Source organism: Antechinus flavipes, chromosome 3, assembly GCF_016432865.1.
Source record: "Antechinus flavipes isolate AdamAnt ecotype Samford, QLD, Australia chromosome 3, AdamAnt_v2, whole genome shotgun sequence".
NCBI classification, from domain to species: Eukaryota; Metazoa; Chordata; class Mammalia; order Dasyuromorphia; family Dasyuridae; genus Antechinus; species Antechinus flavipes.
In genome coordinates this window covers 306,247,360-306,265,940 of record NC_067400.1, presented here as the reverse complement: position 1 = coordinate 306,265,940, position 18,581 = coordinate 306,247,360, and the positions used below count along the sequence as shown (strand labels likewise).

Sequence of the window (18,581 nt, the reverse complement as noted above, 5' to 3'; positions counted from 1 at the left end):
AATTTTAAAACCAAAATATTTGCATCATATGAAGTTTCTGAGTTACCTGTAATATGTTGAACTATTTTGTTTCTTAAACCTGAACACATTTTCTAACATTTCTAATACATTTTCTAACATATGTATACTTGACATTGAAGTCATTAAATACCAAGTATATGTTGATTAGATTTCAAGATTTCTGTCATGATTTTTGTATTTTTCTCTTCCTTTTCATTCTTGGTAATTGAGGTTCCATAAACTGGAACTGTCTCCCATGGTAACTTATTTTGTTTATGTCAAATTCATCATTGAATGCTCCAAGTTAGGATGATGAAGGAAGCTGTGAAATGATGATACTTACTGTTTTGGGGCACTTCTGATAACTTCCTTGTTTGACTCTTAATGGAGAACCTGGGTATCATATTTCATTTAGTGGCAATTTTTTTGAGATTTCTAGTTTCATTCATGACAAGCACATCAATATCAATATTGTGCCACAAGTACAAAGAATGAAATAATCCCTGCTTGCAATAGCTCTGCAAAGTTGAAAGGTGACCACCTCCTTCCCTCAGCCTCCAGCTCTCCTCTTGTTCATTATACCCTTATTCCAATTCCTCCTCCCAGCCTTCTTGACAATTAAAGGATTCTTCTGCTAGTCCTAGTATGTTCCTTTAATAATACACCAACCTCCTTTTTTGAGGGGCAGGTGCAAAAACCTCACATTTAGAATCAGTGATTAAACTGCTATTTATAAATGATAGTATCATTAAGGTTTCAATAGTGTCAATAGAGGACAGCAGAAGCCTTGTTCATTGCTGGCCGTATAGCCCCAGCAATGTCTAGCCATGGTACAAAGAATCAAGAGCAAGATAGAAAATAAGAATATAGATCGACAGTGTGAGATCCATCTAGCATGGGAGGTAGAAGAGACTTGCTGAAGCCAGTTGGTTTGTGAGATAAGTTGTAGCAGAGACAAAGGCAATCTTTATATTAATGCAGGCAGACATAGTACTAGGTAAGTTGGGTCAGAAGAGAGTAAAACTGAATATTGGCTTTGAGAAGCAGGTCCAAAATTGTAGTCAATGTAGGTTAAACATACAAAATATAGTTAAATAATGTGACAGGCACATAGCAACCAGTCTGTTAAGTATTTATGAAGTATTTTTAATTTCAGGCACTTTGCTAGGCTCTGGGGATGCAAGTACAAAGCATGAAATAATTCCTGCTTTCTAAAGGGTTGAAAGGTAACCATTCCCTTTGCCCCAAACTCACTGCTCTCCCCTTGTTTCTTGTACTGGTGCTTCAATTCTTCCTCCCAGCCTTCTTCTACTACCCCTGGTCCCTGACACAATTTGTTTATCTCAGGTACACCTTAAGGATGGGGATTTCATAGCAACTTCATGGCTTTTTGTAGACTGATGGGTGTCCATAGGAGTGAAAGAATTCTGATAAACTTCCCATTTGTTTTGTTTCCCCAACTCAGCTATAAGCCACAGAGGAACCTTATCTGAGATTTCTTTTACATTGCTTCCAGTGCCTGTCACAGTGCTTTATTCAGAGAAAATATCCAATAAATACTTCCTGAATGATTGAAAATGTTATAATCTTGTCATTTTTCTTCCATTTCCATGATGACCCTAAAAGTAGGGATAATAGCATCTACCTCACATTTGTTGTGGTGAGGATCAAATAAGTAAATGTATGTGAAGAATTTTTGCCTTAATGTGCTATTATAAATGCTAGCTGTTATTATTGTATACATTTTCATTTCATATTGGCTTTAGAATACTTAAAATTTTATAATTATTTTTGAATATAGATAACTCTAGCATCTACTCTGAAATATTTTCTATCTATACTTAGCCCTTTTTGAGAAGAAAGGAATTATTTTAAAGGCAGAGAGAATACTCTTACTTCCTGCCATCTGTTAAACTGGAAAATATCTTCTTAATACTAGTTTAAATGTGATTCCTACCCCCATCCCATTCCTCATCCCTTATTGTAGATAGCTTTTACGCAAATTGAGGGCTAAGAGCTAGGTAGAATGAATAACCTCTAAGACAAAAATTTCAAATTTTCATTTTCTTCCTATCAGTTTCAAACATGGATCAAGACAAAGAATCAGAAAAACATTATTATTCAGATTCCGATGAAGATGAATCCCCATCAGAGTGGGAAGAATCTGAAGAAGCTTCTGAAAGAGCTGACTACGCACCAGACCGTAGGAGTAGACGGGATGGGTTTGGGAGTGGAGTGTCACAGCATGGAGTAGTGTAGATAAATAATACTATTGTTGCATCATTTCCCATCATGACTTTGAGTACATCCTGATCAATTTTCTCTGTAGAGAAGTGAATTATCATGAACTAATACAAAGATCAATAACAGTAGCTTACATTTATGTAATGCTTTAAGGTTTGCAAATTTCTTTAGAGTATTATCTATTGTGATCCCCACAACAGCTTTGGGAATATAAATACTATTATTATTCCCATTTTACAGAAGAGAAAACTAAAGGGTCCCATAGCTATTAAGTGTCTGAAGCTACATTTGAATTCAGCTCTTCTTGATCTTAGGTTCAGGCTCTCTCTAGGTTACAAGCCTTAAGAATCACCAAGAAAGACTGGTGATGATTGCAGAAAAAAGATTCTGTTTCGTGTTGATGTTCCCTAAAAGATCCTAATCTCCCAGTTCTTCACTTCATATCCCATGATCTTTTCCACTCTACAATAATGATATTCACTTCTATGACTTTAACTATCACCTCTATGTTATATGTAAAAGTAGGAGTAATAGCATCTACTTCACATGGTTGTGGTAAGGATCAAATAAGTAAATGTATGTGCAGAATTTTTGTCTTAATGTGCTATTATAAATGCTAGCTATTATTATTGTCTCTAACCATTCTGTCTTCTCCACTCTCTTTCTGTTTTCTTCTAATATGGGTGCTCTCCAAGGTTCTGTCCTTAGCCTTTTCTCTTTTTTCTACATTCTCCCCCTTGGCAATATCATTCATTCTAAGGGCTTCAACTATAGTTCTATCCATATTCCAGTCCCACTATGCCTTCAGGTCTAAGTTTTTTGAGTTTTAGACCTGTTATCTCAACTTCCTTATTACACTCAACAAAATCAAAACCATGATTATTACTTTTATCCCTAAATCTAATCCTCCTCACTTCAAAATTTATGTCAGTGCACCTGGGATACCATGCTCAAATTTTTGTGTTGCCTTCCCTCTTCTTTATGTTCAATGAGACAGAAGAATATATTGATCATTAATTGTTGATTATTCAGAGTGCATGGTGATGCAAGTGCCAGAAATAGTAAAAGAAAGAGAACTAGGTTTATGGAGAAAAATAAAATAATAGCTTTTTATGTTCAAAATACATGCAAAGACAGTTTTCAACATTCACCTTTATAAAACCCATGCTCCAAATTTTTCTTCCTTATTCTCCTCCCCCCTAGACAGCAAGTAATCCAATATAGGTTAAATATAAAATTCTTCTACACATATTTCCACATTTATCACACTACACAAAAAAAACCAGATCAAAAAGGGGAAAAAATGAGACAGAAAAAAAAACAACAACAAAAAAAGGTGAAAATACTATGTTGTGATCTTCATTTAGTTCCTGTTTCTGGATGCAGATGGCTCTTTCCATCACAAGTCTATTGTAATTGGCCTGAATCACCTCATTTTTTAATACTTTTAAAAATGACTTTATTCAAGGAGTTAAAAATGGAAAATATTAACAAATAGAAAACACATGAAGAAATATAAACACTTAAATGAAAATTTTACAAATGATCTCTGAAATCAGGAAGACAGAGTTAAAAAATAACTTCAGATACCCATTAGCTGTATGATCCTGAACAAATCACTTAATGCTGCTTGCCTCAGCTTCTTCATCTATAAAATGGGGATAATATCTTTCTTTCAAAACTGTTGTGAGGATCAAATGTGAAAATGGTTTTGAACTTTTCATAATTCCTAGCACACAGTGCTATATAATTTTATTATATTATCATTATTATTATGAAACCCAGTGTAGGGCTAAGAGTAGCCTGATTCTCAGGCTTGGACCTTATCACATGTGAGATTGTGAAGGTACTATGTGTGTTCTGTAAGACTTTCTGAGGACTCCTAGGTTTTTTTTATCCTCAATTATTTTTTCATCTTTCAGAATCTGAATTTTCTGAAGATCAATTGCTTGAAGAAGCAGAAGATGAAGAAGCAGTGAAGAAAATTTCAGAGAGTTTCTTCTATGATTCTGCTCAGGTGTTTTCAGTTCCTTTTGTAACCCCAGACTCCAACATACCTTTAAATCTCCTCACATTGATGTATCCTGTCTAGCTGAAAATGTATAAAAATAGAGGTTTTTCCATTTGTTGAATACTTTTTTTTTTGAGGCAATCAGGGTAAATTGACTTGCCCAAGTTCACACAGGTAGTAAGTGTCTGAGGCTGGCAGGTCTTTCCTGACTCTATGGGCCTGTGCTCTCTCATTGTGCCATCTAGATGCCCCCATTTGTTGAATACTTTTTAAAAAGTGGCTTGCTAATTAGGGAATTTTAGTCAGGGCACATGGTTAAAATTTGTATTGAATAATTATTTTGCCATAGAGAAAAATAGAGCGAACAAAATCCACTCATTACATAATTGAGACAGTCTTTGTGTGCTTTGCTTTGAGGGAAACTAAAAGGTCCTCTTCCTTACCATATACTTTCTAAACTGTTGCTGAACTACTGGGTCTAAGATTCTCACTATGTTTTTAAGGTACTGAAAGTCATGTCTAAAATATAAATATGTTTTCTGGGAGGTTTAACATACTATAACCATTTCTAGTAAGAAATGTATTAGTAAAAATGTATGGAGAACCAGAAAGACATGGATTCTAGGCTAATTATGTCACCAATTTGTGATCAAGTCTTAAAATTAAATCACATTTTCTCTCTGATATTCCCTCAATACCTTATCTGGAAAGGGAAGGGGCTGTGTCAGATGAGTGCTTTCAGCTTTATGATTAGAAGTAAGAACTCATACTCCATGTCAGAATACTAAACCCCACTTGCCACTATTCCCCAGTCATCAAGGTAGGGATGAACAGAAGACCTCAACATCCAAGGATATTATTAGATTGTCTTATTGTGCCCTCCCATTGCTGACTTGTCACCCTGAAGCAAACAAAGTCTGTTTTCTCCACACTCTCAAAAGAAAATTTTTGAGTCTTAAAACCCTAGCCCCAATTTTTCAGTTTTTTTTTTTTTTAGCTTTACATCATTATAGTCTATATACAGTCAAAAGGAAAGTTTGTGCTAGAATCTCTAGGTGTCCATTTCACCACCATATTCAGAAAGTTTGGGGTTTCAAACCTTCAGGACCAGCTTCCAGATGTCTATCTTAGCCTAGCTTTAAAGTCAAGTTTCCTTGGCTGATTTTCCGCCTTATCACAACAGTGAATCAAGTTTCCCGACAAGGTTTCCACAAGGTGGTCAGTATTAGTCAAAGGGAATATTTGAGATTGAGACTGGAAGAAAAGGTTCTTAGCATAGCACATCAGGTATCTCCTTTGAAACATCTTTCTTATCCTTCAAAGGGGCCTTAAACCAATGTGTTTATCTCTACTTTCTTAATCCCTGTAGAAAGTGTACTTTCATTCAACCTTTGCAAAACACACCCTTTTCCCATTCCTCTAATCAAATTGGTCTCTATTCAGCCTTTCCCTTTCCTCTCTTCTCTGTGTCTTTTAAAAGTAAACTGAATCTGAGTTGAAAGTATTTGACTGTTCTAAACTGAAGTGATTACACTTCAGAGGGAATTCAGTAATTTACTTTGTGCACTTACATGAAGCCAAGACATAGAAACTCAATTAAAAAGAAGTCTCCTTCTTTTCCACTTTCCCTTCCCTTTCCTTTTTACTTTCTTTCCTTCCCTTTCTTTTTTTCTTTTTCTTTTTATTTATATATGAAAAAAACTTAGGCCCATGCTTTAATCATTTGGCTAAAGTCAAATAGGTGTGTGAGAGAGAAGAGCAAGAATTTGAATCCAGATCCCCTGATGCCATATGCAAATCTCTTTTCATTTTATCATGCTATACTGGGACTGTGTTAACTGTTGGGCAATAGAATCTCCAAAATCAAGGATTTGGTTTGGGTGGGAATAATGATTTAAGAACTAAATATAGACAATGAACAAACTGAAGTGGTATTTAGAGACGCAAGTCTGGAGAGATAATGAAGGCAGGGAAACTGTTGATGAAAATATCTAGATCTTTGTTTTAGTCCTATCACAGAAACTACTCCAGCTGCAGTCAGACCTAAACATCATGGTTTGAAGAATGTACTTACAAGCCCAAAAACAATTTTAGAAAGTGAGCCTTGCCCAAACCACCAGATAGATTGATAACATTACTTGAGACAGTGGAAACCTTTGAAGAAAAAAAAAAGGACCAGAAGCAGGAGATTCTAACAAGTCAAAAAGAATATTGCCTATGCTCTAAATAAAGATAAGAAGCAGTTATGGTAGAGTGCACATAGATGATAGGAAATTTAACAACATACCTTGTCTTCAGGTACTCGGTGGTGACTATGGAGACTCAAATTATCTATGGTATTATATATATAGGTGGAAGTGCTGTAGGCTCTTCAGAACAAATTGTTTACTTGTGGAAAAGTCAAGACTACTGAAGACCCTCAGATATTGACCTCTGTGAGTTAGCTGAAGCTGTGAATGATTCTATTGATAGTTGTTCAGATCCTGTTACTTAATTCTCAGAATGAGAAGGTTACAGAGTACAGGCCAATTTCTAGAGATCTAGAATGGCTTATAAAACAGGCTATAAAATGCTTTGTATATGTGTACCAGGGAACCAGCAATATACCCCTGCATATAATGGTAACCCTGTTGACATTCATAGACCTCAACCAAGATGTTGAGAACATCCAAGATCTCCATTTGTAAATAATAAAAAGACTTAAATTTCTTTAGTCCCATATGCACATATTTTATAGATCTAGGCAATGTTGCCAACCTATACCAAATGCAGCAAGTACTCTTTTTGCTGAAGATTATTGCACTGAAGGGCAGCAAGGTGACAAAGTGGTTAAAGTGCTGAGCCTGGAGTTAGAAAGGTGAATTTTTCTGACTTCAAATCTGGCATGATACACTTACAGTGGTATGATCTTGGGCAAATAACAAATCTGTCTGCCTTAGTTTCATCATTTATAAAATGAGCTAGAGAAGGCAATAGGAAATCACTCCAGTATCTTTGCGAGGACCCCAGATGGGGACATAAAGAGGAAAACACAACTGTAATATGGCTGAATAACACAGATTGCAAAGTTTCATATGAAAGCAGCAGTTTAAAAACGTTGCTGTTGATATGTTGAGTCCTATGATAGATGCCAGTCGGAGCAAGGGTAGTAGAACTAGTATACATTAAGAGAAGTCATAAATAAGCCAGAAAATACTCCAACCAGAAAATAAAGGCTATTTCCTGGAAATAAAACTGCACGTCAGGTTGGTCACCCAAAATTTCTAAAGAAAGCTGCTGAAGAGAAGTAACATTAGATGATTAAGAGTAAGAGAATTAGATTGCTTTGGGATTCATTCCCTAAAGGAGATTATTGTTTAAAAAACAAACAAACAAACAAACATGTATTGGTAGCTTTTGTTCACTTTAACTCCAAAGAATCTACCAACTCTGAGATGGGACTCTCAGGTCCTGCTTGTGAAAACTTGCATTGAAAAAAAATTTTTATGTGAAATCACCCCCTCTCCAATAGAATATATGTCTGAAATTTTATACAGTTGGAAATGGTAATTTTTATCTGAATAAGTACCTTGCTTTCTATCAGTAACAGAATAATGAAAGATGTTGCAGATCTGGAGACAGAAGTGAAATTGATTAATTCTTCCACTGCCACTATTTTTACTCAACTCAGTGTGAGTGTCTCATGATTCAGAGTAACCTTACAGGACTTTTACTGGGTTGATATTTGAAAATAACTGTGACAAACTGGTGGTACATAGAGGGAGGTAATGAGAATTTCATAAATTTAGCAAATCTGGGAGCAGGTGACAGAACATTGGAACTCCTGAATTATCTGCACAGTGACATTATTTTAAGAATAGCTACTATTAAATGTTGTAGTTATAACAATCATGTTGTTGAGGACCAAGAATGCTTTTTGTTGGATGACCCCGGACCAGCCAGGTGACCTAATCATAGTTCTTAGGATATATTTATGTCTTGTTAACCTCCAGCACCAAGTAACAATGGACTACATGAGGATGAAAGGGTTCAGCAACCTGAGAAGCAGCCATGTCTGTATTCAGGAGAACATTTTCTAGGGTAGCTACCTAATATAATCCTTTTGGAATTTGTGGATAATGATGCATTTAGTGGGAATTATGCCCCAAACCCTTCAAATTCAATCATTAATAAATTGATTCTGTGATTTTGAATGTGTAGGCAAATAGATTCTTGCTGATCCTTTATGACATGTTTGAAGCTAGAAACTGAGTATCATATGCTGCTGGTGAACCACACTGAACACTCTGAGGGCTACATTATTTTCACCTTTGACTTACCTCCTGATTAGTAATTGTTGGACCATTAATTGCTTATTGAATCAGGAAATCTGAATGCAGAAAGATATTTTGCCAATGCCCTCAATGACCCATAATCTCCTTCATGTATGATTGCCAAACAGAAGTTGGTTTCATCTCTGCTGGTTTGTAATCTTCCTATTTACAGTGCTGGTTAGTCTTAGGTTCAGTTTATTGGAACTAACATGGGCTTATTTGAATCATGCTTCCTCTTCTATATATAATCTCCATGTCTGCTGCAGCCTATGACCATCTAAAAAGTCCTGCTTTGAGGTCAGCACTGGCTGCCTCCCTCCCTTTAAGCATGTTGGTGATTGATAGGCAGCTGTAGTTCTGATTATGTCCATATGAACCATGACATCAAATACATGTGTGCAACAATAAATACTTTTATAATCAACACTCTATGATAGGTTTTAATTTTCTGTGTGTGTAAAGTCCATTGTTCCTTATCATCATCATTATCAATCTCAAGGGGTAGACCTTTGAGATGACTGGATTTAATCTACACCATTTTGGCAAAATGGTTTATATATTGTGTCACATCTACCTCACCTTGTATCTTGTATCGCTGTTGAGAATAAGGGTGTATGTAAATCTACTGCCTTAACTGAATCTGGGCAAATCCCTGCTTTGTACTTTGTCCAGAAGAGAACATGTTACATAGATATAGGGACAGCCATTAAAATTTTACTAAAGGATTTTATTTATATTATCCAGATGGTCAAATAAAAATTCTTTAGGGCCCTAAAAATCTACATGGGTTTCTCCAATTGCCTACGTCTTTCAAGAAAGACTTTGGAATCACAAGGTTTGGATATCTAGACACTGGAGTAGGAATTCTTGTGTTGCTTGGGATGTTTTTCTCAGATTCAAAGAACTGGGATGACAGGTGGATCTTTTAATTCCTTTTGGGATTTCCTGAACCCAGTTGGGGTATATTATAATGAAATAAATCATGTTTGGTCATGGGATGACCTTAGTTTTGATGATTTTTATTGACAACTCCTGTTTCAAAGGGGAAGGCTGTCTCTAGCATACTATTAGACCGAGGCCATGAACTTCATTGGAATTTTATCCCTCCCTGACTATTTATTAATTAGACCAGAGTAAAAGTAGTTCAGTGTTAACATTATCTACTCAATACGAGAAAGCATTTTTACCTGATGTCCATTCTACCTCCTCACAGTTATATAAACCACAGACCAAGAGTTTTTCAGTTGCTCAGCTACAGTATTTGAGAATCAAGAGGGTTACCAATGTATGCTTGAGGTTGAGATGTGTTGCTGCATGCCCTCATTCACTCCCACATAAAGCTGCTTATAGTTTCTTCCCCAAGCTACTATAGATCCATAAAGCCTGAATAGCCTCTGTGACATTTTTACCTTTAGGATTACTTAATAGAGCTAGAGGACTGTTAATAGCTCTCATTTGTAATTTTAGCTAACTCACAATGATGAACATTTCTTCTGAAGATTTGATCCTTCCACAAGTAAACAATCTATTTGGTGAACCAGGAATATTTGAACTATAGTACCATGGCTAATATGTTCCTTCATGCTCATCATTGAACAGTGTGACATGTGAACCATGAACTACTAGTTTTTTTAAAAATAGTATTTTATTTTTCTAAATACAAAGATAGTTATTAACATTCACCTTCTGGCTATAAATCTTTGATCCTCTGACCATGCAATTTTGAAAGTTAAAAATGATTTTGCCAAACAAAAGTTGAGTTCAGAGAGACAGAGAGACATAGAGTCAGAAAGAGAGGAGAGAAGGAGACAGGAAAGAAGGGAACAGAACTCATTAAAACATTACATTAATTCTTCGAAAATTGACTGGCTTAAATTCCCTTTCAGTCAGTCAGACACTTTCCCCTCAAATTCAATGCTCTTTTGACAGACAAAAGGAAGGGGTGGGGAGAGAGGCCAATTATTGAACAATTTAAAGGACCAGAGCTCAGATGGGGTTTTGCAAAGACTGATTAAAATTCTTTATCCCTGGAGGTGATAAATCAGGAAGGGATGTGAGTGTGCAAATTAATGGCAAATTTTCTTGAAAAGATGGAAAGAAACTGAAAGAAGACACCTGGCCTGGTAAGATCACAACTTATTCTTCTTGTCTTGGAGATTCCTTTTGAGGCATGTTGTCAGCCAAGAAGAATTTGACAAAGCTGAAATTTGACAAAGCACTGAGGTACAATGGAAACTTGGAAAGGCAGTAGTGCTTTGGCGGTCAAATCTTCCTTCTATCTGGATATAATGATGGACACTGGAAAGCAGGCAGGCTCAAAAAATTTTCTCCTAACCTTAGAGTATAAAGGGGATTCGTTTCAAAGCATGTAGACAATAGGTCTTACTTGAAACATTTGTAGATAATGGTGACATTATTAGTGAGGGGAGGAATTCCTTCATTGAAAAAATGGCCTGCCCATTCTCATCTGAGGTGAAGGCAATGATGTTACATGGTAAGTAAGTCTTGAATGGAGTTAGGGTCAATGATATCCTCAGGGGAAATTGGTGAGGCAATTAATGATGCCACTGGGCAAGTCTGGTTTAACTTTTAGGGATAGTTGTAGAAAGAACAGCATTTTGACATATTATAATTTTTTTACTACTATGATTTCTTCCACATTATAGAAGCTGACACAGTTTTAGAGAAAGAAAGGAAAATTTACCCATTTATTATCTGAAGAGACTAATTAATGATTAAAAAATTGAAGTTGTTTTTTTTAAAGGTGAATTCAAGATGACTTGGGGAAATAAAAAAAAAAAAGATGAAAAAGTATCAGTAAGATTTTTTTCTACCTAGAAACAAAACAAACCAAAAAGTATTTTCTTAGCATCATTAAATAAAACCTGAATGTTAAAGCAAAGATCAACCAGGCTGTTTTATTTTTATTTAGCAAAGGGAATAATTTATCAATTTGTCTTGTTAACCTATTTATTAGAAGGGTGGCTTGCCTACCTTGGCACTTGTATTTTCCTTGACAGTTTTGCTTTAGACATTCCTTTGGTTATGATTCCACCAGACGATCCAATCTGCATCTTCTGGACAGTCAAACTCTCGTTTTTGTAGCTGGCAACCAGTTAGTCTTCTTGGATTTAAGAAACTATGAGCAGAATTACCTCCGGAGCTCCAGTGGTAGAGGAATTGGTGCTGTTGCGGTATAGTTTTTCATAACTTTTTGGGGGTGGAAGGATATTCATAATTATTTGAATCCTTTAAACAACTGCTATTGTCTCCTATAATTCAAATCCAATCAAGAAACATTTATTAAGCTCCCACTACTGGGCAGCGAAGTGGTATGTTAAACAGTGTTGAGTCTGGAGTCAGGAACACTCATCTTCCTGAGTTCAAATCTGACCTCAGACAATTACTAGCTCTGTGATCCTGGGCAAGTCACTTACCCTGTTTGCCTTATTGTAAAGTGAACTAGAGGGGGAAAATGGCAAACCGCTCCAGTATCTTTGCCAAGAAAATCTCAAATGGGGTCATGAGTCAGAACTGAGTGAAAAATGATTGAACAATAATTATGCATCAGGCATTATGCTATTATTAAGCTTTTATTCTATGTCAGGAACTGTGCAAAATTCTTGACAGCAAGGAGGGGGTTGAAGTGAGGGAGAAAGGAAAAGAAAGAGAGAGAAAGAAGGAAGAAGAGAGGGAGGAGGATGGAAGGGAGGGAAAAAGAACAGTGGCAAACAAGTTTGAACAAATTGTGGGATATGATTGTGATATATTGTGCTATAAGAAATGATGAGCAGGTTGATTTTAGAAAAACTTGCATAAAATAATGAAGAGTAAAATAAGCAGAACCGAGAGAATGTTGTGTCCAGGAACAGAAATATTATTTACAACTTTGAGTGAGTAAGTCATTTGGACTCTTATAAATACCCAAATTAACTACAAAGGACATAGGAAAGATGTTATCTGTATCCAGAGAAGGAAATATATATATATATATACAATGAGATATATATCTATATGTGTATATGTATTATGTGAAAGTATAGATACATATATGTGTATACACACATTTATATATTTGTGTAGTCACTGACAATATATAGTCATTTTGGAGGCAGGAAAGAAGGAAAAATATATAACTTTATCATATATTTATTAGAAATAGCAAGTTGCACATAATAGATTTACACTTTTCTGTGTCTATGTAATTTTTCTGTGCTCATCAGTATTGTACACCAATTTCATGATGGCATGTTTGCATGGATGCTAAGTGAAGGATGCTGTCATGCTACCAAAGTAGAGGGTTGGTGTGAGACTTTTTGTTCACAGATAATTGCACATTCAGTGAAGCTTCTGATGATAAGATGCAATAGAGTATGGGCTGATTCTCTGCCACTTGTGCTAATTTTGATCTGAAAATCAACATTAAGAAAACAGAGGTCCTGCACCAGCCAGCATAGCACCATCCATACACAGAACCATTGTTCACAGTAAATGGAAAAACTTTGAATGCTTTGGATAAGTTTTAACTTACCTTAATAATATAATTTCCAGGAATGTCCACTTAGAAGATGAGGTTGTTGTTTGAATTTCCAAAGCTAGCTAAGCATTTGGAAAGTCCCTAAAGAAAGTGTTGGAGAAAAGAAGTATTGGGTTGCATACCAGGTTGAAGACCTATAGAGTCATTGTGCTGATTTCACTGTTCTATGCCTATGAAACCTATTTAATGTATCAGTGCCATGTCAGAAAATTGACCCATTCAGTTGATAAATGGTCAAAAGATATGAATAGGTAATTTTCATAAGAAGAAATCCAAGGGATCTGTAGTCTAAGGTACCATTTTACACCTATCAGATTGACTAATCTGACAGAAAAGGAAAATGACAAATATTGAAGAGGATATGGAAAACACTGATGTATCACTGTGAAGTTACAAATTGATCCAGTCATTCTAGGGAGCAATTTGGAACTATCCCTAATGGGTTATAAAACTGTGCACAGCACAGCAATTTCTACTTTGATTCAGCAATACTACTACTAAGTTTATATCCTAAAAACATCTCTTACTTTAAAAAAAAGGAGAAAGAACCTATTAGTACAAAACAATTTTTATCGGCTCTCTTTGTGGTGGCAAATAATTGTAGTTTGAAGAAATAACCATAAATTGGGGAATGGTTGAACAAATTGTAGTATAGAACTGTGGGGTTTGAATACAGACCTCTCACAAAATAGTCAATATAGAAATGTTTTTTAATGATTCCACATGATTAATATCTATCAGATCACTTACAATCTCAGAGAGGGGAGAGGAAAAGGAGAGAGTGAAAGAATATTGAACAGGCCTGAGAGAACTGTATCAGTGGAGCAACTATTTTAACTTTTACTGGCTTGATACAGCTGTGAGTCTGACTCACAATAGGACTGAAATAGCCCTAATACTCTCAGGGGTCCTCAAACTTTTTAAATAGGGGGCCAGTTCACTGTCCCTCAGACTATTGGAGAGCCGGACTATAATTAAAAAACAAAAACTTTTGTTTTGTGGGCCTTTAAATAAAGAAACTTCATAGCCCTGAGTGAGGGGGATAAACATCCTCAGCTGCTGCATCTGGCCCATGGGCGGTAGTTTGAGGACCTCTGCAGTCTGGATTGTACTCACAAGTGAGTTGTAAACACTCATCTATAATTCATCTGTGTTACAAGTTATAAATAGTTACAATTTATCTGTGAACTAACAGATGATAGGTACAATTCAGCAGAGAACCAGAAGATGACAGAAAAAACCTAGTAGAGAACTTATAAATGGCAATTCGTTCAGTAGAAAATTTGTAAATGTCTATAGCAATATAGCATCATACAGAATCAGAACATCATGGTTTATCAGAAAAAGGAATTCAGCAGGTGATATCAACAGTACATAGCTCAACAGAGATGGCAAAGTGCAATCAGTGGGAGAGAGTGCTTCCATGAGAAGTGAGTAGAACCTTTTTCTTTTCAGATATTAAATTAAAAAGATCTATTGATGATTTATCTTTTCACGGTAGTTATTTTACTTCCCTTTCCATTGTGATAAAACAACTTTTACTAAAGTGTGTGCTCTGTCATAAGAGCTAAATATTTTATTATTTGTTTTCTTATAGTTTCATAAGGTTTTCAATTACTCATAATTTGATTATCTTTTCCTGATTTTTTTCATTTGTGATATTGTAATGATATTGTGCAGTATTCCATGGTTCTACACAGATGATCTGGTTTTACATGTTCATTGTGGATAGGCCCCTCATGTGTGTTCTCTATTCATGCTCACTCTTCCAAATGATAGAATATATGTTTATAATAGTGTGTGTCACAGGTTTATAGGAAGAATGTTTTATTGATACTTGTCTTGATGTGTTATTTCAGTAAATGCTTTTGCTTTGAACAACTTGTGTTTGTGGAAGGTTAGAGAAATGCAAAAACATCATGAAGCCTTGCAAGTTATGATTTGGGGATAGATAGCAACTCCTATGGTACTTTGAACCCAAGATGTCTTAAATAATATTTTATTTTTTCCAATTACATGTAAAATAATTTTTAAGACATTCATTTAAATAAATTTTGAGTTCAAAATTTTCTTTCTCCTTCCCTAAAATGGTAAGCAATTTGATATAGGTTATATGTGTGCAATCATGTGAAACATATTTCCATATTAGTCATGTTATGAAAGAAGAAACAGGACCAAAGGAAAAAAATTCAAGATAAAAATAAAAGTATAAATAGCTTTGATATGCATTTAGACTCTCCCAGTTCTTTCTTTCTATGTAGATAGCATTTTCTATTGTGAGTCCTTTGGAATTTTCTTAGATCATGGTTTGCTGAGAAGAGCTAAATTATTCATAGGTGATCATCACACAACGTTGTTGTTACGTTGTACAACATTCTCCTAGTTTTGCTCATTTAAAATCACTTTGCATAACTCCATGTAAGTCTTTACAGGTTTTTCTGAAATTCACCTGCTCATCATTTCTTACATAAATATATATACATATATAGTATATATTCATATACCACAGCTTGTTTAACCATTCTTCAACTAATGGGCATTTCTTCAATTTCCAATTCTTTGTCAAAAGAAAAAGAACTGCTATAAATGTTTTTGTACATGTAGGTCTTTTTCCCTTTTTTCTTTTTGATCTCTTGGTGATACAGACTTAGTAGTGTTATTGTTGGATCAGAGAATATGCAATTTGATTGCCCCTTGGGCATAGAAGAACCTTAAGTTTCTAGGTGCTCATTCTGGACAAGAAGATGGTATTCCCATTGCTACAAATGTATTTTTTTTTTCTGTAAAGTTTCTGAAGAAACCTACAATTTTTATGCTAATATTTATTAGCATTAGCTTTGTTGCTTTGTTTTATATCCAGTTGAACATTAGCCGTGTCTTCTTCATTCAGCTTGTTTGCATTTGTCTGGAAAAGGAAAATTTGTCAGAAGTGGTGTTTTGGTAAAGAAGAATATTTAAAGGGACCAACCCCTTAGACAACATATATTGAAACCTATATTTTTACATAGAAAAATTTAACTTGACCTAGATATTGGGTCAGTTTATACTCCAATGTTATATAGTATTTAGTTAAACCACTAACTACTCACATCTATTTGCATAAAAGTACATATGTCAGCATGGCTGGCTATATGTCTAAGATAAAATCCCAAGCTAATATAACTTTAAAATCAATATGTTCATTATTGCTAACAAATATTTATGAAATGCCTATTTTTGTGCATGATCCTATAATTATACCTTGAATTGAGTGGAATTACTAATGTATTAAAATGACAATTGCATATAGAAGAATCTGATTCTGGTGGATTAATGAATTTTTTTTTACAGGTCCACCCAGACAAAACATACTTTTTAGTAGCTGAGAAAGGAACCTATCCAAATGTTATCATCTATGATTATCCTCTCCTGAGGCCCTACAGAATTCTCCGGGGTAAGTTCAGTGGAACTTTAGGCAGAACCCTGATCTAAATATTAAAGGTTACAGAATATAGCAGGAAATTTAATATTTTGCTCTTAAATATATTGCCTTTCATTCCCAACACAGGATGTCCAGAATTCTGTAATTTGACTTTGAAATATATCTACAGAAAAGTTTTAGTCCTACTTTCTATGTCTCTGTTACCTTGTTCCTCTTCTGTATAAGCTGATATATTAGTTCAGTGAATGCAACCAAAAATCTATGTTTTTCCAAATAAAACACAGTACTCTTCTAGTAAAAGTGAATCCTGTAATGCTTTCCAAAGCCACAGACAATGATTCAGATTATATGTAATTCTGGATAATACTTGGCATTTTTCCTCTTTCTCTTTCAAAAGAGATAATATTTGTAAAGTGCATAAGATATCTGGCATATAGTAAGTAATGAATAAATGCTAGTCCCTCTTCTCTAATATCAATAATCAAGAAATATGATTAATATGGTCATTAGGGAGATCCTGATTAAAAATGGCATAAATACAAATAATTTTCCTGGTGATATAGTATAAAAATATTTGAGATTTTTTTTCCTAATTACTATTCATTCTTCCAGGGGGGACTGAGGAAGCCTATGCATTTGCAAGTTTTAATTTTACTGGATTGTTGCTGGCTACTGTGGGTGGCTCTCCTGATTATACAATAACAGTGTGGAACTGGAAAGATGAACAGCCAATGCTGAGGACAAAAGCATTTTCCCAGGATGTTTTTAAGGTCACCTTCAACCCTGAAAATGAAGAACAACTTACTACAGCAGGATCAGGTCATATCAAGTAGGTTAAGTGCACGATACATCTAGCTCTCCGGGAAGACCAGTTAGGGATACCTTGTGAAAACTTCATCGAACTGGGATTTATTTTTCCAGTTAATCTTTGGGTTATTTTAAAATGTCTTATTTTTTCTGCTAACAGGCAACATGACTTTTAAAATTAGTCTTAGAATGTCATGGCAAGAAGTCATCTAATCAGCTCTTTATCTTCCAAGGAAGTCTTTACCATCTAAGATGTTTATTGATTACATTTATTAAATGTCTGTGAGCCATGCACTATGCTAAGCACTAGAGATACAAAAGTGATATAAATAATCCCAAACCTCAAGTAGCTTGCCTCATAATAGAGTACACAACATATACCTACGTATATATGTGTATGTGTGTGTTGTGTGTGTGTGTGTGTGTGTGTGTGTGTGTGTGTGTGTAGAATATATGCTCAATAAATACAAGGTCATGTTGGGAGAGGGCATGCTAGCAGTTGGGGGATCAAGGAAGGTGACATAGAGAAAACAATGCTTGAGCAGAGGCTTGAAGGAAACCAGGAATTATGGGAGGTAATGGGGAAGAGGGAATATATTCCAGGCACAGACAATCAGCTATTGCAAAGTCACTTAAACAATTATGTATGGGAAATAGTTTGTTTAGTAAAGCGGTTCTGCAGAATATATAGTGAGAAGAATGTGTAAGGAACCTGGAAAGTAAAGAAGGGACTAGTTTGTGAAAAGACTTAAATGCCAAATAAAGGAACTTCTTTATAATTCTAGAGGCAACAGGAGAAATAGGAATTTTCTGAGTGAAGATAGGGAGGTGATGTAATTATATCTGTTCTTTAGGAAAATATACTTTTTTAGGAGAAATCAGTATAGAGGATGGGTTGGAGAGGGAAGAGGTTTGAGGTAGGGACGTCAAATAGGAAGTTGTCTTCATAGTCTAGATGAAAGATGATGAAGTGTGCTGTCCAGCAAGTAGAATAAATGCAAGACATTCAGTGTCAAAAGTGACAACATTTTGTCAACTGAGTTGATATGCGAGATGAGATTGAGGAATCAAAGATGAAGGCCTGGAAGGAATCTATAACTACAATAAGGAAGTTCAGAAAAGGGATGTTTGAGAAAGGGGTAAAATTGAGTTTTGTTAGATGAGTTCTATTTTCAACATATTGCATTTGAGGTACTGATGGATATTTAGTTAGAAATGTGCAGTGGTAGAGTGTGAATCCTGGGCTCA

At 35.2% G+C, this 18,581-nt stretch overlaps 1 protein-coding gene and 1 long non-coding RNA gene across 2 annotated transcripts in view; one reads left to right on the top strand and one right to left on the bottom strand.

Moving 5' to 3' along the window:
• The first annotated feature begins 232 nt into the window (after positions 1 to 232).
• Positions 233 to 18,581, top strand: part of CFAP44 (cilia and flagella associated protein 44) — a 113,135-nt gene continuing 94,786 nt past the window's right edge. Inside the window, exons 1-6 of the mRNA XM_051985300.1 lie at positions 233 to 1,226; positions 2,078 to 2,203; positions 4,167 to 4,323; positions 11,600 to 11,762; positions 16,436 to 16,538; positions 17,139 to 17,355. Coding sequence (XP_051841260.1) covers positions 2,086 to 2,203; positions 4,167 to 4,323; positions 11,600 to 11,762; positions 16,436 to 16,538; positions 17,139 to 17,355 — 758 coding nt within the window. The 5' untranslated portion in view covers positions 233 to 1,226; positions 2,078 to 2,085. The remainder of the gene's footprint in view (positions 1,227 to 2,077; positions 2,204 to 4,166; positions 4,324 to 11,599; positions 11,763 to 16,435; positions 16,539 to 17,138; positions 17,356 to 18,581) is intronic.
• Positions 15,917 to 18,581, bottom strand: part of LOC127554070 (uncharacterized) — a 43,074-nt gene continuing 40,409 nt past the window's right edge. Inside the window, exon 3 of the long non-coding RNA XR_007951887.1 lies at positions 15,917 to 16,010. This is a non-coding gene — a long non-coding RNA (uncharacterized LOC127554070). The remainder of the gene's footprint in view (positions 16,011 to 18,581) is intronic.